Here is a 22,746-nt window from a genome sequence, read left to right as displayed (position 1 = left end):
TACCCAGAAACCCAAGATCACAGGAGAGTTTGGAAAATGGGCCTTCTGGTTCTTGTATCCATCAAGAAGAGATCACACAGAGGCAAGAACAGATCTGAATATAATTAGGCTGAATCTAACAAGAAGAAAGAACCCGAGACAGTACCCACAGTCAGGATAGACTCTTTTGGATGATGAAAGTCTCCATTCTGGAACTGGTTCCGTTGTTCCTAGCCTGAGGCCTCCTCCAGATGGCAGGCTCAAGGCACTCCCTTGGGAAGTGAGTCCAGATACCCACCTCAAAAGATGACAATGGTTAAATAGCTCACAGGAGGGAACATATTCAGAACAAGGTCTGAAGCATAATAAGCACCACAGAGTTGGCAGCTAATGGTATTACAATCATAGGACTTCAGTTTCAACACCTGTCAAGAAACCTTAGGAACAGAATTTAAATCGCCTTGCTTGTGTCTAGACAGGCAGAGTTGATCATCACACGCAACACTGAGCCTGATTAGTCCTGTGTCCCTGTCATCAAACAGTTCGCATAAGGATAAAAGAACTCCGATTCAAGGCAAAATGTACTCAGAACAGTCCTGGAGGGTAAACTCCTAGTGTGATGATTCGATGGACTCCTCTTTAGATCCAGTGTTGTCTTCATAGGGCCTCGGAAATTTACTTAGTCACCCATGCATCAGTTTCCTCCTCTGTAAGGTGGCTAGAATAAAATTGCCACATAAAGTCTCCGTGTAGGTTAAGACAGCTACTATATGGAGAGGCCTGAGGCGTTCACGTGTGGTCCTTGTCCCCAAAAGTAGTGTGTACGAAAGGTAAGGAAACGGAGCACGACAGAGTAGCTGAAGAGTAGGGACCATTTAGGCTTTGGTGGTAAAGAGAACCAAAGGCGTTTCCCACCACAGGTGGGGGCCACAAGGGGGCGCCGGGAGACGTTAGCGTCATCGCTGCCCCTGGCAACCGTGGTCCTCTGCCTTGGGCACTGCCGGCCCCAGAAGCAAGATGGCCCTTCGCTCCTGGACCCCCGACAAGGGGTTTGTCAGCGAGAAGGTCACGCGGAGTGCCTCAGTCTCCACCAGCCTCTCCCTGGAGCTATGCACCTTCCCCAGCACTCTGGGCTCCTCCGTAGCGGCTGCCGCATTAGAGCAGCTCCTAGTTGTGGGTGAGAAGTTCTAGAGACGCAGGAGTCTTCCTTGGAGATGGTGGTCTGCTCCACTCTTGGCAGGCAGGAATCCGGGCAGGCATTCTTCTCCTAACACTGCAACATCCCTGGCCCGGGTCTAGCCTTCTGTTCCTTGTTGGCCTGAAAGATGGGAGACAGGGAGTTGTTCAGCGCACCTGCTCAGGCTCATTTAGGGTGATACATCCAGGCCATCAACCCAGACCTGAGCAACTGCTTTCCACTTCAGCTGTCTCCTGTCACCTTTTTTTCCCCATGGGTTTATCTCCTTCCACTCTTTACCGTGGAAAACTGGAAACTTAAAAGACAAGCAAGAGAAGGAATGTTTGAGAGGCACCTGTTTTATTAGGCAAAGAAAATTAGATAAAAGACAGTGTTTGGGAGACTTAAACCAAAAATTATCTTGTTAAGTGTGTGACCACGCTAACATACATGGTGGGCTTTAGCTCTGAACTGTCTCGCCCAGGATCATAATGATTTGTTTCCTGACTAGTGGGGTTGTTTATAAGCTGTGAAACCTTTAGGGGGTAGGACTCAGCAGAGAGAATCTGTTCCTGAGCAGGATGGGACTGGACTTTGAAGGTCTTTACCAGCCCCTGATTCCCCCTGCTTGCCCTCTGCTTATACTTATTCAATTAGAAATCTCAATATGTTAGTTCCACAAAGGCATTTCTGGTTGAGAGCAAAAACCATTTAGACCACTAAGAGAAAACCATCCCATTGATTCACTATGGCCATCGTACTGTTTCAAAACAAGCATTTCTGTGATAGGATTGCAGTTTGGAGTGATTTGTCTTTCACCTTCTTAGAGGACTGAGTTTAATTTCACACTTCTCATTGAATAAGCAGAGGCAAGTATTCCCATGGGGGGAAAAATGTTAATAATGAATGACACAAATTACCCCCGAGTAGACAACGGTCATTGTTAGAATTTGGACCTTGAATTCTCTTCATGCTCATCTCTAGAACAGTGTGTGTGTTCAAATACTTTTCATATGCTAGTAATGTCTGGAGACTTGGGTGTTTTTCTATTAGAATATCTTTTATTTATTCCTTGATAATTTTATACATGTGTACATAGTATCGTGATCATCCCATCCCACTCCTCCCAACACCCCCAAAACTTCCTCTCCCCATCTTTATTATTCCTCCTTCCCCCCACTGAGCTCAATTAGTGCTGCATGTTGAATGCTGTCTGACCTTGTTGACCGCACCTTGTGCACCTGACCGTAGCTGCAGGGAGTTTGGGAGTACAGTGGCCATGTCTAGAAGATAGCCTGTCACAGCACCCCAGGATCTTTTTCTTAGGAAGAAACTTCATTAACACTTCTTGTACCTGCATGTGAGAAACCCAGCACTTGGGAGATGAAGACAAAAAGATCAGAAGATGGTAGGGTCATTCTTGGCTACGTAGCAAGTTGGAGACCAGCCTGGGCTACAACTAAAATTATCTAAAATATAATTAAAAATATAAATTAAAATATAAAATAAAATCTAAAGTAAAATAAAGATTTCTTGCTCTGAGTTTAGTTAGAAAGTATATGTCTCCAGGATATTCAAGAGCAATAATAGACACATACTCACTTACCCCATAAAGCAAAAGAGAAAGAACTCTAGTACACTTGTGTCCCTTTAACACACATAACTATACAGAGCATAGTCTGTAGGAGAGTCCAAGTTCCCTGGAACTGAGGGTAGATGTTACAATTCACTCTTCTGAGAGATGGAAATGGCTACTAATGTCCTCAGTACTCCCTACTGACAGAGGTTAAAGGGAAAGGAGACCTCCTCTAGTACATCAATGAACAAAGGGTAATGGGAACACAATGCCACACTTAACCAATGACAAATTCACAATCGCATTTCACAGTTGTGTATAGAAGTTCATAATATAAAGATTCCTTACCTAAAGGGATTTGGTATGTGTTTCTGGCACAATGTAATTTATATTCACTCTGTGAGTGTGTGTGTGTGTGTGTGTGTGTGTGTGTGTGTTTAGATATGAAACCTTTTGAACCTACATTACAGACATCTTAGCTCTTTCTCGTTTATAAATGATCATTGATGTTTCATCTATTTGAAATCTCTTCTTCCTGTCATAAGACATGTCTACAAAGATGAATTTAATGAGAGATTGTATGCAATAAGAAGCATATTCAAAGGAAATTCATAATGTTCAACAGACATTCAAAACAGTGTAAGATTCAGCATTTGAACCAGATCATAAAGGCTGAACCAAGTAAGACTAGAAAAAATATCAGTTAAGAGATCTTAATATTCTAATCTTTTGTTTTCCAGAAAAATCTCTGCAAGGTGATTATTTCACTTGCAATGAAGAAATTAAAACCTTCCTTAAGGACATTACTGTCGCTGTTAAAAAATTGGTACTTATTATCTTATGTTTTTCAGAGTTTTGCTTATACTTTCATTAACCCTTACATTAGAAGCAGCTGTGCTCAGGTTGCCTAAATATGCAAACAGATAAAGTATTTACCCTGAGTTAGAAATAGTTTTTCTTCAGTTTACTAACCAATTTCAGTATAGACTGATGCTCAATTTTTCATGCAGAAAAGTGAGTTATGCTGCCTGTGCCAAAGATAAAGACAAGCTCAATTAGGAAAAGCCGCACAAGTGCTGAGGGAGTCCAGTTAATGGGTGGGCCATGTGAACAATAGCTTGCACATAATATGTAAGTGATGCTTACAATCAACCATTCAAAAATATCAATCAGCCAAACAACCTACTGCCAACAGCCAGCTAGCCAACAGCCACCCCAATACTTGGTAGGGTGGGGTGGGGGTAGGGGGAGTCATTTATATGGTTATATATACAGTAGTAAATCCCTTCACAACTGGTAAATGATTTAAGTAGACAGACAACTGTGTCATGGAAATGTCAGAAATTCTTCCCTTATATAGGCCTGTCCCTAGAGAAGCCAGATCAAAGAAATGTTCTAAAATGTCCTCCTGGGGTGTCACAGACACATCAATTTGTCATCTTTGGATGATGCTTAAAATGTTTTCTCAGCTGAAACAGTGGAGACTTTATTTGATTTTAAAAATGGTGAATACAAATTTATTATACAACAAATGTCTAAAAGGGTAGAAAGGGCTGTGAAGCAAGTGACCTCTAGTCCACAAATAAGCAGCTTCTTACTTATATTTTATATAATTTTAAACAAGTGTGTAATCACAACACAGCACCACATTCTTCTTAGTATATATATAGAAGTCAAGGTTTCCATTGTGGCTAATTAAAGAATCTAGTCCCCATCTGCTTAATACGCAAGCCATGAAATCTCTCAAGTAGCACACATAAATCCCTCCATTTAAAAAAAATGATCAATACCTATTATAAAAGCAATACATGTTTACCCTAGAAATTTTACAAAGTAATTAAATAAGTAAAAGTAAGTAAATAAATATTGCCACCAACTCTACTACCTTAAAATATTCACAATTAATTCTTTTGCTTTCAGAGTACAAGTGATATCTGCATTGGATTTTGTGTTTTTGCAGAAATGATACACTAATGAGAAAATGTCCTGCAGCTGGATCTTAAGGGGGCGGTTCTGAACTGAGGTTGCCTCCTTTCAGCTAGCTCTAGCTTGTGTCAAATTGACATAGACCAGCCAGCACACCACTACCCACCATACCCTCCCCCCACAACTGACTTGATGTTGAGCTTTGGCAGTAGAGGATACTGGGAAGTGTGGTAGAGAAGGAAGAATTTCTTTTTAGGTTCCAGTGTTCAGCTTGGCAGACCCCTCTACTGCTCATGATAGCATATACAATTTTGTCATCAGATTTTTAGTTGGTAAAATGCAATGAAATTTTTTGGGTTACAAAATAGCTATAGTTTTATTATTATTATTATTTAAAAGATGATTTTTTTAATGTTTCTCCCCCTTTAAATGCATTTGTATCTAAAACCTAGCAAACAAATCAACCCCCACAAGACTATTTAGATTTATAAATATAAGAAGAGTGTGTGGCCTGGAGAGATGGCTCAGCAGTTAAGAGCACTTGCTGCCCTTGCAGAGGACCCGGGATTGCTTCCCAGCACTCACACAACTCCAGTTCAGGGGACCCAGTTCTCTCTATTGACCTCTGCTAGTACTATATATAGACATGGTATACATATGTACATGCATACACATCTTTTAAAGGAAAAAAAGCATTGCTCTCTGTTCATACATGGGTATTTACAGAGACTTTTTCATTTTTAGTAAGTGGTTTCCTTAATATCGCCCTTTTTGTTGGACTCTTTCCATTTAGATGAATTGAAACTGGATATAGGAAACAGGTACACAGAAGGAAAAAAAAAAGTTCCCAGTCAAAGAAAACCAACAGAAATTAAGAGATAAATCAGCAGCAACAGATTAAAATCTGATTATAGGCCATCATCTTTCCCTGTTGTCTGCCACATAAAAACAGCAGCAGGAGAGGTCTGGTGGGGGTGATGTTTCAAACACCCAAAACAGACCCTTTCTTAGGAAGGTAACATTGTTATTTTGATGCATTACCTTTTTAACGGTATAATTATTTTTTTCAGGAAGAAATGAGGAAAAAGACAATTGAGCTTCTGGAAATTGAGAGCATGGAACTGAGCAGGCTCTACTTTCTGCTGGAGACTGTGCCCAACAGCATCAACCGGGAGGTGGAAGGTACTTCTGAGGTCACGAGCGGCAAAGCTTCAGTGCCTGTCATAGGAAAAGAGAACCACGTGCTTTTGAAGCAAGGATTTTATAGTTGTGCTACCTATATAAGCATCCATAGACACACGACCTGATATGAACATTATGATCCATAGTGGGTTCCCATTTTATTTTAAGTGGATTAATATACTATATAGAAATATAATTTGCATAGTTTTGCTGCTCAATTGACTAAGAAATGGATCAGCTCATTTTTGATGAATAGCTACACGCACAAGTTAGGCACTGTGGATGTCCTCATCCACGTTCTACTTTTGACTTATATGACATTGACAACTTTAAGTACATCACATAAGTAGTCTTGCCATGATTGGCTTGTTTCACTTAATGTCTTCAAGGCTTATGCATATGGGAGCGTGTGTCAGCATGTCCTTCCTTTTCAAGGTTGAACAACATTCCACGGTATATACCCCACCATACTTTGTTCATGTTTGTGTGCTCCCTCTGACTTTTGTCTGCTGTGAATAATGCTGTTTATGAACCATGTCCAAATGCACAGATGTACTCTTCTTCTTAATTCTTTTGGCGCTAGATCAAGAAAAGGAGTAGCTGGATTGTATGATAACTCTTCATGCAGTTGCACGCCAGCCATCATGGGTAGCCACCAGCAATGCACAAGGCTTCATTTCCTCCACATCCTGCTTGCTTTTTATGGTTTTGTCTGTTTTAATGAGACCTAGCCTATTCAGCATTAATTAGACTCTCATTGTCGTTTTAATTTGAATTTTTCCAATGACTAGTGCCTGTGAGTGTCCTTTCCTGTGTTTGTTGGTTATCACTGTATTTTCTGGAGAAGACTGTCTACCCAGGCCCTTTGTCTTTATAGTAACTGTTGTTATCATTGAGTGTTGTGGAGTTTTAAATCACTCTCAATGTTAACCTTTTACTAGATCTATCACTTACAAACACTCACTTCTACTCCAGAGCTCATCCTTATCCTCTGTTGATGGTGGCCTTTGTTTGACACAAGCTTTTAATTTGATGGTCTAACTTATCTACCTTTTCTTTTGTTTGCAATGCTTTGGGTATTGTATCAAAGAAATCATTCCCAAATCCATTGACATAAAGATTTTAACCAAGCCTGGAGAGATGGCTCCATAGTTAAGATAACTTGCTTCTCTTGCAGAGGACCTGGGACCAGTTCCTAGCTTCTGCATCACAGCCAGCTCACAACCATCTGCAACTTCAGTCCCAGTGGCTCCAGCTCTCTCTTCTGGCCTCCATGGGCACCAGACATTCACAAGGTTCACCTAAACTCATACAGGCTCACACACATACACATACATTTAAAATATATATGTGTGTGTGTGTGTGTGTGTGTGTGTGAATTAAAAAAAAAACACTGACTTCAAACCCATCTTTTCTTCTAAGAGTGTCTCTTAAATGTTTTGATTTGGATTTTATGGTGCTGGAGATCAAACCCATGGTCTCTCACACACTAGAGGAGCATCCTATTACTAAGCCATATTTCCAGTCCCTAGGAAAGTCCAGTCTTAAATGTAGCTCTTTGAATAATTTTTAGTGAAAGTTTTGGTGTCAGTCCAGGATCCAACTTTACTTTCCCAGCTGCAAGAAGTGTCAGCCGAGACTCATGACTGAGTTCCTCTCTGACAATCACCTGGAACAGAGGTGGACAGCCCCTGCCCACGGGACAGCCCCTCCCTGAGTCAGAGTGTGTTCAGTGATCAGCCAGTATGACTCTCTTGTGTCAGCATGGACCAATTGTAAATGTGTTCATGATTTGACTTCCCCTCGGCAGTCTTCACCTTCACCCCACCAGAGATACCCCTGAAAGTATTACACATTTTCTACACACAACCTTAGAGTCTATTTCCCAAGGAGCCCACCTTGAAAGAGCAATTCAAATGAGAAAAGCAACATTTTGTTTGTTTGCATTTTATTTTATTTTATTTTTAGCTTTGATTGTGTTTGTTAGTTTTAAAACAGGGTTTCATCCAGCCCAGGCTATCTGCTCTACCTCCCTAGTGCTGGGATTAGAGGCATGTGACATCTCACTTGGCATAAAACACCTATCTTAAAGACAGATGTGACAATTATCCACTTACTGACTCTTAGTTCTACATCTGCATTTTGATGTTTGCTTGGTAGTATGGGAGCTGAATCTTACAGAGGGCAGGAACTCAAACGCGGGGGGTGGGGGGGTGGAGGAGGGGAGGGGGCATGGGATGCGGACCTGGAGGCAGGAGCTGATGCAGAGGGGGTGGAGGGGTGCTGCTTACTGCCTTGCTCTTCATGGCTTGAGCAGCCTGCTTTCTCATAGAACCCAGATACACCAGCCCAGGGATGTCACCACCCACGATGTGCTGGGCTCTCTCCCATCAATCACCAATAAGAAAATGTCCTACATTTGGATCTTACAGAGACATTTTCTCAACTGAGGCTCCCTTCTTTCAGATAACTCTAGCTTGCATCAAACTGTTATAAAACTAGCCAACATCCCCCCACCTCTTGCTATGACTGAAGTTCAGCTTTGGCAGTAGAGGAGCCTGTGTGAACAAATCCTCTATCATTCTAGGGAGATTTCTAGAAAGTTCCAGCAGCCCAGCATTTCTTTGCCATCCCATAGAGCACAGCCTTATAACCAAGGCTCCCTCTTACGGCTAAAGCTGCTACTTTATTGTTACTTTAATCCTTTGCTGTAGTTAGTAACACTTTTTAATAAACTTTTGTTGTTAACTTTTCTGTGAAAGTTCTACCCTCCAACCAGTACTGTAGGTTATATAATAAAGCAATATTCTTGGCGTTACATTCTTTGAGAAGAAAAATACAATGATACATGTACACAAGGTGAAAAACAGACTTAACTGATCTGCATCAAAGGGAGAGTTAGAAAAATGTTTCTGGTTTACTTTCTTCAGTTGCTTTTCTTTATTTTCCAGATTGAGCTATATTTATATAAACAGAAAAAATATGTTAGTAGGAAAAATACACATCTCCTTAGCTTGTAAATTCCATGATTCAGGCTGTACACATAGTTAAGAAAGTTTATTTAGCTCTATACCAGCATCAGATGCAGCAAGGGAAGATTTGTTAGAGACCAAAATCTCCAGGCATCACGCAGACTTCTGTTTGGCAGCAGAGCCTACAGTTTAACAGGATTACCTGGGGATAGAGATGTGTATTTGAGACACAAAGTTTGAGACCACAAACAATTTATCTAGACCTAGAAAAGAGATATACCAGGTGGTGGAGGCTGGGGAGGGATAATAGCCTGAATCTCTAAGGGGAGCTATCAGCTAGTTGCTGGGGATTGTTGTGTGGAAGTGTATTCACTCTTGGTATGTCACAGGTTGAATAACACTTTAAAGCAGTGGTTCTCAACCTTCCTAATGCTGTGACCCTTTAACACAGTCCTTCATGTTGTGGTGACCTCTAACCATAAAATTATTTTGTTGTTCATTCATAACTGTAATTTTGCTACTGTTGTGTAATATAAACAGATTATATAATATTATATATAATGTTATAAAATAAATACTGTAATGTAAATATCTGCTATGCCACCCCTGTAGGAGTCACTGCCCACAGGCTGAGAACCACTCCCCTCCAGGCTTCCGTGGTTGCTCCAGTAAAGTTACTTCTCAATAGCATCCACTGTTGAGGAGGAAATAAGTATGCATGCCATGTTTCCTTTTACCAATGTTCCAATGACTGTCCTTCCTCCTGAACTTCTGACCACACATGCATGGGTGTGGTGCCTAAAACAATGCTGTCTGGGAGACAGCAGAAAGTCTGAGGCGGGAGATAAGAAAGGTGTGGAGCCAGTGGGAGCCAGCTGCTGCCAGACTCTGCCCTGTGATGCTTGTCGGAGCACAGAAGCTGGTTACACCCCAACAGCAGCAGATGTCAGTAAGACTGAGATGCCTCAAGTGGCTAAGTACAGATTCCTGGTGCAGAAGTATGGTGAAGGGAGTATTTCAATGAAAGACAGCTCTCTTCGGGATAGAAAGAGCATCTACTGTTGCTGCTCCTCAAATGATAGTCATCTTTTCACTTGCTTTTAAGAATGTATCAGAGATGCTCGCAGAATAAATATTTTTGAGCTAAATCAATTGAGAACCAAGATCGAAAGGATGGATAATGAAATGGAGTTTCTGAAGAAGAGGATAAGTGATCTGAAGGATGTGAATGAAGCTCTGGGGTAGGTATTTTTTCATTCAGTATTTTAGAGGTTGGGAGTACTCATTGGCGAACTATATGCTTATTTCCAAGGCACTGCCCAAGGTTGACAGGTGTTTTAGTTTCTGCTCTGATAGAAGTAGGTTTGCAATCCACCCTGCTCCAAGACAAGCCCTCTTGTTGGAATTATATTGTAAGTGCATATCAATCCAGTTCTGTCTAGTTCATTTCCTTGCCTATAATCTACTGGAGGATGAAGCTGGTGCTAGAGTTTATGGAAAGTTCATGAGACAGTGTATATAACTGCCTATAGTCTGGGGTCTCCTGGCACTCTTTCTTTGTTTCTGAGTGGCTGTCTTGAACCAATCCCAAGGGCCTCATTTGCTCCATCTGTAAGACAGGATTCAGAACTTCTGACTCAACCAAGCACATAGAGGAAGATTTATTCTAAAAGGAGAAAACCAATAAAATGTTTGAAGACTAAGTTATCACTTTGAGCAAATGTGCAAGGCTCATGCATGAATATCAGCGTGTTGGTATTCCATACTGAGAAATGTTCAAAGAACCCCAACATAGCATGGAAGTTGGTGCACAGGGACTGGTAAGATCTCAACGCCCACTGGCTTGCTTTCCAAACTAGGCCTTCAGAACCAACAACCAGAAATAGAAGATTCAGCCAGATCCATCAAGCGACGTCACACCTTTCTGCTCCTGTGATTGGGGGGCTTAAATGAGCATCAGGATCCTGAGAGGGCTTATTAAAATGAAGACTTCTGTGATCTCAAAGGTTTAGTTGGTAGTAGAGTGGTGATAAAGACCAACATTTCTAATAGATTCCAGGTGATGCTCATCCTGCAGTTCTTCATGATAGGAAAATCTCTGCTGTAGACAAATCTTCAGGGAAAGACAAGGTACAACAGAGGGTGGTGGATTGATGAGACAGGACTATAAAGCCATAATCACATCTGTTCTGCTTTTCAAAGGAAGATGCATTATCCAGGTCTTCACAGGCTCTGCTAAGTATTGGTGAGACTCTCCTGGTTCTGCTCATTGCTGGGAAACTAGAGACGGAGGAGGCCTTTGGGTGTGTTTTCTCTGGGCCTGCATCCTGTCTGGGAGTGCCCGCTTCTCAAATCACCATCACCTCTAACACCACTACCACAAATTAGTTAGGTTCTTAGGTTGACTTGGTTTCTTCCCTGCAGAGCTGTGATCCTTGAACTGATTTCCTCTCCAGGTTTCCCATACTCAACCCACAAAACACCTACTGATTCTCTCCCCCACCAAGCCTCCCACTCGGGATGCTTTTTATAGATTTCTTTTGTGATGTTTGGCCTCTGCCAAATACATCTCCAAATAGTCCATGTCTATTTTCCTAAGGCTTCAAGCACCCTTCCCCGCACCTGAAGTCTCTAATCTGGACACTAAATATTAGGAAGGGGCTTTATGTTGCAAGAGCTTTTAAAGAGTGAAACAGAGATATGACATCAATTGGTCCTTCTTCCAACCTCTCCATTATCTCTGTGCTAGATGTTTCTTCCAACAGTCAGGTCTTCCTCAGGGAAATGCGGCCCACAGACCACGTGTGAAATACATGACACATCAAGATGAGAATCAGGTCTCAAGCATCATCTGAGCAGTAGAGTTGGTTGCGGCCTCATCTTTCCAGAGGTCCTGTCCAGAGGACAGCTAGATTTCTCTTGGGCCCACCCTATAGGGCTATGGTATCAGGGTGAACAGAGACATAATAGAATGGCTGGCTTTCTTTGACTCAATAGTCTGCCTCAAAAAACTCATCTGATCAGATTTCATTCACTCATTCAAAATAACTTTTGAATCATCTTATTCTTTTTTTTATTCTTTTTTTTTTACATGTCGATCCCAGTTCCCTCTCCCTCCCTCCCTCTCTCCCTCCCTCCCTCACTTTTACCCTCTCTGCCCTCTCACATGCACCCTAACACCCTCCCCTCCCATCCCCCCACCCCAATTCCATATGTAGGGGAATGCCATCCAGTTGGGGTCATGTAAATCTGACTGGTCATGTGAAGTAGGGACTAGGGCTTCTCTCCTGTCTTTAGGTTAAGGCAGTTATCCCTCCATGGGGGATGCGTTCGCAAGGTCCTTTTGTGCACCAGGAATACATCCTGGCTCCACTGTCTGAGGTCCCTTAGACTTCTCAGTCCTTCTGGCTGAGACCCATATTCAGGGGGGCCTGAGTCAGTCCCATGCTGGCTTCCCAGCTATCAGTCTGGGGGCCCGTTAGCTCCTCCTTGTTCAGGTCAGCTGTCTCTCTGCAACCTGGTCTTGTCCTCTCCATCTGCATCTAGGTTCTAGTTCGACTCAGTGATTATATATGGGTGTTTGCTCCTATTTCCAACAGGTATTAGATGAGGGCTCCATGGATAAGTTAGTTGTTGATCTCACTATCCGGGAAGGGCATTTATGATAGCCTTTCCATGGAAGCTCAAATTGTTAGTTGGTGGCAGTCTTGTAGTTCTCTAGAGAATCATCTTATTCTTTAAGCCACAATATCCTCTCATATCCTGGCACATGGGGCTAGGTTGGGCCAGGTGGCACCAGGTGACTGACTGTTTAGTAGCAGCTAAAAAAGTTGCAAAGTGGACACTTATTCTGGTTCCTATATGCTTACCAAGTTTAAATTTAAACCACACAGATGATTAGAAAATAAGGATGCCTCACAATGTCCCTCTCTGTGAGGACTTGTGTCACCAGAGCCTTTACGTTCCCTCCTTTCCTAAATGCCGTCCTCTTATACCGAGAGTCATTCTTCTTCCTCCAGTGTAGAGCAAGCAGAGCTGGCAAAGCAGCATGCAAAGTTTGTCCTGTCGCTGAACCAAACCCTGGAAGAGAAAGCCACAGCTACTATTTATATAAATGACACCTATACCAAAATAAACTTTGAGAGAAAAGAAATAGCAGTCCAAAAACAATGTCTGCAACAGACACATGAGTTAATGGAACAACATAAAATAGAGTATTTGGAAAAGAAAGACCAGTTGGCTACCCAGGTAAGTGGTTGGATTTTTCATTTGACCTGGAGGCTAGCTGGTAAGTGTGCTTTGTGATTGTCTTCCAGAAACTTCTGAACAGTAGTGGAGTGAGCTCATGGTTGTATTCTTTGTTTGCTTGCTTGTTTTGGAGCCTCCAGGAAAAGATACTCAATTGTGTGCATTCAGTTCATAAGACAGAATATGGGTGGGCAGCATCCATGTCTCTGTAGTGGCCTCATGCCAACATAGAGAGGAGGAATTTGCCACCATCCTAGCTAGTGCTACTTCTGTATACACAGAATCTAGGATAATGCAGAGCACCTGCAGTGTCTGCAGAACACCTGCAATGCCAGGCAGATCACCTGCAATGTCTGCTGAACCCCTGCAATGCCTGCTGAATACCTGCAATGCCAGGCAGATCACTTGCAATGCCTGCAGAACACCTGCAGTACACCTGCAGTGTCAGGCATAATACCTGCAATGTCTGCAGAACACCTGCAATGTCTACAGAACACCTGCAGTGTCAGGCATAACACCTGCAATGTCTGCAGAACACCCGCAGTGCCTGCTATTCCAGCTGCAGCAACCTGAGTCAGAAATGGCCTTCAGAGGGGCTGCCAGATCCCGCTGCACACAAAGCAAACTGTATTATGAGGCCAGCAACTTTCAGAGGTCAGAAGCAGAGGTGACTACCACCTCTTCCGCCCTGGTGGAGGCTGCACCATTGGCTGTGCTGTGTTAATCGAGGTAACTGTCCTGCTGCTTTGGATTCTTTTATTTCTCACTGTGCCTTGGTTGCTCTGGGAATGATAGAGCCATCTCCATTCCTCCTCTACAGAAAAGAGCTGCGCCTAAGGTGGAAACTGCTGCAGAGCTTTTGCTGTGTCCTTCCCAGAGCAGGAATGGGCATAAGCTCAGAGACTTCCGACATTTTCACCCTCAGCTAGTTTCCACCTTCAGGCGCAGGAAGTCAAACTTGAACTTAAATGCAACACTAAATGGAAAGGGAAGAAAGGTCAATTTATTACACTGATTTTTTTTAATTTTATGGGTTTTCCCCCTAATTTTCAAGAAAATGTTTTTATCACCAAGTTTCACTCGTGTGTGTCTATACTTTGATGCATAGATACTGATTATTGTCACACTCATTCAAAACAGGTAACACTGAAAAAAAGTGGCAGGTGGCTTCAATGGAAAGACAGACAAAAGCTTTGACAGGTTTTTCATCCAATATGCTTTCGTATACCTTTCTGATCATTGTTGCCTTGTTCTTGATCATTCAGGTTGCTGACAAACAGGTTTGAGTCTAATAAGCATCACTAATTTTCCTAGAGTCTGACATGTGGCCAGATGTTTGATTTGGGTAAAATCAGGAAAACTTGTTCAAGAGTATAAGCTGCCCTGTCTCCAGTGACTTTGTATTCTCTCTCTTTAGTTGGGTATTATTTTCCATTAGGCAATGTGAATTGGGGTTTCTAAGACAAGTGATTACTTCCTTCACTTCCCTTATCTACTTAATGCACAGTAGTGTGGTACCCATTGCTGTGATGTTGCAGCAAGTCCTTACAGTGGCAAGATGCTTTTATCCTTCCTTAGCAGTGGCCATGGCCATGTTGTTCCTATAAGTATACCATGTCAACAACATGTAACTGAAGTTTGACCCATAGGATTCATGGGTTTTTCTTTAACACTAGGAAATAAGCAAACCCTGGCTTTGTCTTATTTTCTTTTAAATTGTTAGTTTACTTAAATGGAAAATGGTGCTTTAAAATTAAATATTAATTAGGTTAGCAAGCTGGAGGATCTTTTTGGACTCTGCTGTGCTAATAGGCTTTTTAACTGGCTTATTGCTGTCACTGTAGATGAAAGAGATTAAACAAGTCTGTGAAACAAGGAGGAAAGAGGCATACAGTAAGAAGAAAGAATTGACCAGATTACAAAATAAAATAATAAAAATGAAGCAAACAGTTACTACCAGCACAGTGGTAAGAAAAAATGAACATCTTCCTTTAGCTTACCTGGTTTTTTCTTTTTTTTAAGTTTATTTAATTGATCTTTCAGCTATTTTGAAAGTATGCTGGTGGCATGTTAACATTTCCTGGCACATCCTTTGAAGTGTTATAGCATGTTCTGATTATATTCGATGGACTAAAATATTTTGAAAGTGATCATAAAGCTGCATGTAGGACTAACTAAATATATGTATTAATGCCTGCTAATCTTTTACCAGGAATGGGCCTGTAGTATATCAGAAATTGCATGTGAAACCTGGGGAAATAGCACACTTTTCTGCCAGAATGCATCACTCATCCCATCATATGTTAAATGAGGTGGACTTTGCTAACCTTAATTATGACATGATAGTGCCGAGTACAGTGGATTTTTGTGGAGATTCCCAAAGTATAGACTGAGGCCATGGGGAAGCACAGACTAACAAGCACATAGAATCTCCAGTTTAGACACATCTTTGGCTGGCTGACCTGGTGGAATGTTGGCAGCAACAGAATTGAACGGGATTCTTCAAGCAAGGGTGGTTGAGGCCTCGAGACAATGATTATTAGGCCCATCAGTTTTACTGGCATGTAAGACTTATAAAACCCAACGAGAAAATACAAACTTGGGCAATGAATATTAGGCCTAATCCTGATGACGATCAGAGTCCTCGACACATTCTGCCGATTCTGAGGGCTGTTCTAGAATTTCAGTTAAGTCTGGAGCTGTGTTCCTATAGTCAATCATGTGGTACTCTAGAGAGAGAAACCACTTTGAGCAGCTTTTACTCTGTTGGGTGACTTTCTAGGGAGTTATTAAATTAACATCTGTCCCCAAAGTGATAACACACCAGCCACCTAAAGAATGACTTGTTCAGTTTCATTTTAATGAAGATAAATGAGTTTATTAGAGGAGACACACACACACACACACACACACACACACAACTGTATTTAGTCATCTACCCAACCAAATCTTGTGTTTTCTCATTGTTTCAGAATTAGTTTTTGTCAAGTTGAATTTATTTTTTAAAAAAACTCATAAAGGGTGGTCCCACCATAAAAGTTGAATGAATGTGTTAAATTTTTAAAAATGTCAAGAAGGGAAGTCCAGCCAGGCAGCGGCACTCACATGGGAGGTGTATTGGAAGAGGCAAGAGAAGGGGCAGAAAAGGGGACAGAGAGGAGGACAGAAAGAGGGGCAGAGAGGAGGGTGGGGAAGCAGGGACCTGTCCCTGGGGACAAGAGTGGTGGACGAGGAAGAGAGACGGGAGGTGGGCAAGGCCTGCCTTTTATAAGGGACTGCACAGGGGATGCTCTTAGCAGCTGCAGCTGAGGGTGTACCCTGTCTGGACCCTGAGTGCAGGCCAGCACAGATGCCTGGATACTGACAAAATGATGCATAAAATCCTTAGGAAACCTGAATTGCTGTTGTGAATCATTTGCTAATGACTGGACGTCACATCTCTGTTGACTTTTCAATAGATGCTTAGTGATCACAGTTTGGAGATGTCGCGGCTGCAGGAATCATTAAGCATTTGGGAGAGAAAGGTAGAAGACATGAGGAGAGTTTGTGTAAGCCTGGAGGAAAAACTGTAAGTGTAGCACTTTGTTTTATCTGGAGCTCTTCCAATTTGTCAGCTTTTGTTTTTTTTTTTTTTTTTTTTTTTTTTTTTTGCTACAGTTGTAGAGGCTACAGATCGGGGTCACACTACTCCTGTGCCACACATAGACATTGTGAGAACCCACACATAGGAAGCACAAAAAAGAGGAAAACAAGAGACTGTGACCCCCAGTCCCAATCGGGGGTGTGTCCAATGACCTTACACCTGTACTGGGCCCTGTCCCTTAAATACCCTCCATGAGCTAGCCTTTTGGAGCCCATTCCCTGTGGTGGGATGCATGGGAGAGGGTCTTGATCCTGCCTTAATGTACCAGGCTTTGTTGACTCCCCATGGGAGGCCTTACCCTATGAAAGGAGTGGATGGGGTTAGGCTGGGAGGGAGGTGTGGGAGGAAGCAGAACTGTGGTTGGAATGTGAAATGAAATTTTTTAAAATTTCGAAGGAAAAAAAAAAAGAGCACTCTGGAGACAGAGTCTTTAACTCATGTGCCTTTGGAAGACCAGACAAGGTTCAAAGTGTAACACTAATATGCTACTTTCATTCTCGAAACCACATCACTAATATTAAACGGAAAGTGTATTTAGTGTATTCGAATCCATGAGATTGCTTTGTAGAATCATTGCCTCACTTAGTCAGATTTCAGGTAATCAATGGTGGGGATTTAGGTGATGATGGGGATTGAGGATGATGTAGACACTTGGCAAATAAAGGAACTCTTTGGAATGCATTATCTTTACTTCAGTTCCTCACTCCAAACCAAAAACAAAACAAACAAACAAACAAACAAACAAAACATTTCCTATGGGGAAGGACATTGGGAGAGCACACCATGAGTCTGTAACAAACCAGGCAACAATGTTAATTCATGCCTTATACTTAGTCAAGGGATCTTGCATTGTTTATTGAGAAACACATGGGGAAGTCTTGGGCAAAAATCATTCTTACCACTCCCAGAGCCTGAAGCAAGTCTTCCATTTAACTAAAAGATGATGGACTGCTTCCTTGGAAGAAAGTGTTCATCTGCCTGTCTTTACCTGTACCCAGTTCTCTGTATGTTTGTTGTCGTTATATAGAGAAACTATTGAAGTGTACGAGTTGATTCTGTATCCTGCCACATTGCTAAATTTGTTTACCATTTACAGAAGTTTCTGATAGAATTTTTGTGATCTTTAATATATAATATCATGTCATCTGCAAATAGGGATAGTTTGACTTCTTTCCCTATTTGTAACCCTTTAATTTCCTTCTCTTGCCTTATTGCTGCTGCTAGTACTTCTATTACAGTGTTGAAAAGGAGTGGGGACAGGGGACATCCTTATCCTGTTCCTGATTTCAGTGACATTGTTTCAAGCCTGTCTCAATTTAGGATGGTGTTGGATGTGGCTTTCTCATGTATTAGCCTTTATTATGCTTAGGGATATTCCCTCTAACCCTACACTCTCTAGGATTTTTATCGAGAAGGCATGTTGGATTTTGTCAAAGACCTTTTCTGCAGCTATTGACGTGATCATGTGATTATTTTAAGTCCTGTAGTTTAATAAATGCATTGACTTTCATATGTTGAACCATCCCTGCATTTCAGGGATAAAGCCAACTTGATTACAATGTATAATCTTTTTAGTGTATGTCTGCATTCTGGTTTTAAGTATTTTATTGAGTGTTTTTTAACCTATTGTTCAGCAAGGATATTGGCCTGTAGGTTTTTTTGTATGTTTGTTTGTTTATTTTTGTTGTTGTTGTCTCTTTACCTGCTTTGGGGTATTAGAATGATACTGGTTTTGTGGAGTTTGGGAGTGATTCTTTTGTTTGTTTCCTTTTTCTTTAATAGTTAAGACAGATTGGCTTTAGAACTTCTCAGAATGTTTGATAGGATTGTGCTGTGAATCCATCTGATGCTTGCCATTTTTGTTTATTTTATCTGGGAGGTCTTTTATTATTATTTCAGTCTCCTCCTTTGTTGTGGGTCTGTTTAGGTTGTTGACTTCCTCTTGGTTTAGGGGGTTTGGTTGAATGTAGAAATACATCTTCTTTGGTTTCTCTAGCTTACTAGAGTACAGACTTTTAAAATATCCCTGTACAATATCATGTATTGTTTTGGTGTCTGTTGTAATATTTCCCTGTTCATTTTTGATTCTGTTAATTTGATTTCTCCCTTTCCTTCTTTTGGTTGATTGGGTCAAAGTTTTGTCAATTTTGTTTATCTTCCCAAAGAATCAGCTCTTAGGCTTTTTGATTCTTTGTATTATTTTCTTCATTTCTATTTCATGGATTTCTACTCTGATCTTTATTACTTTTTGTTCTTGTTTTTCCACCTTGTTGAGCTGCATCTTTAAGACATTTATTTATGCTCTTTCTGACTTTTTAATGCAGGTATTTAAAGCTATTTATTTTCCTTGTAGGAGCGCTCTCAATGTGTCCCAGAAGTTTGGTTGTATTGTGTCTTCATTTTCATTTAATTCCAGGAAGATTTTTCTTCCTTGATCTCTCCTTTGACCCATTTGGCAATCTCTAATATGTTGTTTAATCTCCATGAGTTTGTACTTTACTAGAAGGCTTTTTTTAAATCTTTTTTTTTTTTTTTCTGTCAGTTCTAAGTTCTATGGCATTGTGCTCAGATATGATACAAGAAGTGATTTCAATCTTTATAGATGTGTCTATTTAGAAAAGTTTCTATGTGCTGCTGAATAGGATGTGTATTCTTTCGAGTCTGGACAGACCATTCTGCAGAATTCATTCTATGTATGATGGCAATTAATTCTGAAGTTTTTGCTATTGTTGTTCCTTTTTTGCTAGATGACCTGCATTTATGTTTAGGATAGTTGGTTAACTGTTCTCTAGGTTAGAATGAAGTGTCCTTGATCTCTTCTGATTAGTTTTAGTTTGTAATCTATTTTAGCAGATGTTAGTTAGGGTAGTGACATCTGTCTTCTTCCTGATCCCATTTGATTTGAGTACTTTGTTCTATCCTTTCACTCTAAGGTGGTGCCTGTCTTTAAAACTAAGATGTGTTTTTTGTAGGTATCAGACAGATGGGTTTTGTTTCCTGATCCATTCAGCCTCTTTCTTTTGATTAGAGAATTGAAGCCATTGATATTTAAAGTTACTGTTGAATTGTGTGTGATAATTGTGTCGTTGTGTTGTTGATTTCTTTTTCTTTTTCTTTTTTTAGTGACGTTGCTTGTGTTTACAGAGGTATTTTGTGTTTTAGTAATTATGGCTCTATATTTTTTCCCACAGTTTCTCTATTTTGCTCATTCTTCACTCTAGTCCAATATAGTGTTTTCTAATATTTTCTTTTTCTGTTTATTTTGTTGGATACAGATTTTTTTCCTTTTTTTTTTTTTTTTTTTTTTTGCTGTTTAGGTTGTGGAAAGGTTTTCTTTTTCTCTTTAATCATGTCAGGGGTAGTTTTGCTGGGTGTATTACTTTAGGTTGTGGTCTTTTAGAACTCAGACTGCATTTTTCTAGGCTCTTCTGGCTTTCAAATTTTCCATTGAGAAATCACCTGTTATTCTGATAGTTTTCCTTTATATGTAACTTGCATTTTCTCTCTGGTAGCTTTCAATACACTTTTTTTTTTTTTTTTTTTTTTTTTTTTTTTGTTATAGATACTTAGCATTTTAACTATGACATGCCATGGCAATTTTCTTTTCTGGTTTTGTGTTGCTGCTGTTGCTATTGTTTTGTTTTGTCTGTTGCTATTGATTTTGGTATTCTGTGTACTTCTTGTGTTGGGATAGGTGTAACTTTCCTTAATTTGGTAAAGTTTTCTTCTATGATCTTGTTGAAGATCTGTTCTATTCCTTTGACTTGGGATTCTTCCTCATCTCTGCCTATCATTTGAACATTTGGATTTCTTAATTGTGCTCCACATTTCCTGTATGTTCCTTCTCTTTGTTTTTGTTGTTGTTGTTTGCTTTTGATTTTCTTACTTCTTGTTTATTTGGTCTCGATCCTCCCCTTTACCTTCAAGATATGATTGCTGTCTTCTGCTTGATTTATTCCACTTCAAGACCTTCCTTTGAGTTTTCTAGTTACACTATTGGGTTTTTCAATTCCTTCTGCACTTCAGCTTGAGTCTGCTTCAGTGTCTCTGATTGAATTCTGCTCTCAGATTTTGGGTTGTCTTTGTCATTTCCATCGGCCTTGAGTTTGTATTTTCTTGGGCATCACTCAGGCATTTGTTCTCTTTAAGTTCTTTCTCCTAATCCCTGTCAAGTAGTGCCACTCCCTAACAACCAAGCATTCAAATGCACAAATCTACGGGGCCATTCCTTTTCAAGTCATCACACCTGAATGCACCTATGTATGCCCACTCACGACTCTCGCCCCGCCTCATTCGACTGCAACCATCACTTGAAGTGGGGTTCTTCCTCCACTTTTGTCATTTCCCACAAAGACATCTCAATCCTCTTTCCAAAGCGTGGATTAATTCATGTTGCTCCTCTGTTTGAAAGCTTCCTTCCCAGTTCCCTTCAGAATCAAATATGAAACCCCGCCTGCCCCTTTAACACCATCATGACCCCTGCCCTGCAGTTAGGGCATCTTTTTCCCCTTAACAATACCAGTCTACCTCTGGTTTCTAGGTCTTACCCTTCCTGAAGTCTTTCAGATCTGTATGTGGCTGGCTCCTTCTCAGCACCAGGGTCTTTCATGGGGCAGCACCATAGAGATCATCCTAAACCACTTGTCACAGCCTTCTTTTTCTTAGGGTCTTAATATCCTCACCCCAGTTTACATTCTTTGGACCATATAACACTATCTGAAATACAGTGTCATTTTTGTATACCATTTCTATTCTGATTATTCACTAGATTTAATTTCCATAAGAATAGGGATTTGACGTATTTTGTGTCCCTCGTACCTGAAAGAGGTAAACTAAACTAAAAGGCTTCACCTCTAATAATTCATACTGGGGAGAAATTATATAAATGTAGCAAAGCTTTAGATTTCCGTTCAACTCTTAATATTCATACTACAGAAAAACTACACAAACGTAAAGGTTATAGAAAAGCCTTCAAAACAAATCCAGTCCCCTAGCCTCTAGTTCTTGTGTAGTGAACAAAACTCCCAAGACAACCTTCCTCTTAGACTTAGTAAGTACCTGGTACTGTGTTTGATAACAAACCACATCCAAGAGACAGAGAAACCACAGAATGCTCCTTCCCAGCACCAACCAATGACAATGGGCTACCTACAAGTAACAGACAAAGCCATAGGAACCACTAATGCTCCCATCTGTAGCCAACCAATCAAAAATACTAAAAATCCAGTTGCCCTGACTCTGGGAAGTTCCCCTAATTGTTCCCCATGTGTCAACCAATCAGAAGCTGACCCATACCTACTGATGTAATTCTATTTTTTTTTTTTTTTTCCTTTAAATTCTGGCAATAGACAAGGGACTTGGCTCCCTCTGGAGGCTGCTGCCTCAGCATGCTAGACGGAGTTCCTCCCGGTAGAATTAAACAATAAAGCCTTGCATTTGCAGTTTGATGAGTCTGTCTCCTTTGTAGTCTCTGGGAGTCTTTGAGACTTGGGCACAACAGTACCTCAAACAAATCTTGCACAGTACAAGTGTTCAATAATTTCTTATCAAATACATGAATAAATAAATGACACATTTATTCATTAATCAATAGAGTAATAAGTATAAAAAATAGGTTGTACAGAGATGGGACCAAAAAAATTAAGATGTCTTAAATAAGTGTGGCTTTGTAGAAAAACGTGTTCTAACATTCATGTTTTTTTTCCCCCTGTGTTCATAAGGTTGTTTTTTCAGAATCACAAGGAACACATGGATAATGTATCTACTTTCAAGAAGAATGGGATGTTGAATAAGATACAACAGGTAGGGTAACAGAAGTGACTTACCTGATAATTACTTCTTATTTTTTAGTTAATATAGTAAATATACAATGAATGTTGAATATTTCCAAAGCAGGCTTTTCATAGACAACTATGATAATTCACAGAAACTAATCCCAACATTTGAGCTCCTACATTTGAGTTCTAAGGGTATGAAGCAGCAAAGATTGTCTGTGAGGAATGAATGTGATCCAGTTTGGGCTACTTATCCTGAGGGTTGATGG

At 40.6% G+C, this 22,746-nt stretch overlaps 1 protein-coding gene across 1 annotated transcript in view; it reads left to right on the top strand.

The window, feature by feature from the left end:
- Positions 1-996: 996 nt before the first annotated feature.
- The window catches only part of Ccdc175 (coiled-coil domain containing 175), a 49,400-nt gene continuing 27,650 nt past the window's right edge, over positions 997-22,746 (top strand). Inside the window, exons 1-8 of the mRNA XM_051196058.1 lie at positions 997-1,156; positions 3,473-3,558; positions 5,729-5,840; positions 9,918-10,053; positions 12,832-13,060; positions 14,905-15,027; positions 16,519-16,628; positions 22,424-22,505. Coding sequence (XP_051052015.1) covers positions 997-1,156; positions 3,473-3,558; positions 5,729-5,840; positions 9,918-10,053; positions 12,832-13,060; positions 14,905-15,027; positions 16,519-16,628; positions 22,424-22,505 — 1,038 coding nt within the window. The remainder of the gene's footprint in view (positions 1,157-3,472; positions 3,559-5,728; positions 5,841-9,917; positions 10,054-12,831; positions 13,061-14,904; positions 15,028-16,518; positions 16,629-22,423; positions 22,506-22,746) is intronic.

Source organism: Phodopus roborovskii, unplaced genomic scaffold (genome assembly GCF_943737965.1).
Source record: "Phodopus roborovskii unplaced genomic scaffold, PHOROB, whole genome shotgun sequence".
In the NCBI taxonomy this organism is placed as follows: domain Eukaryota; kingdom Metazoa; phylum Chordata; class Mammalia; order Rodentia; family Cricetidae; genus Phodopus; species Phodopus roborovskii.
This window is presented reverse-complemented; position numbering and strand designations above follow the sequence as displayed.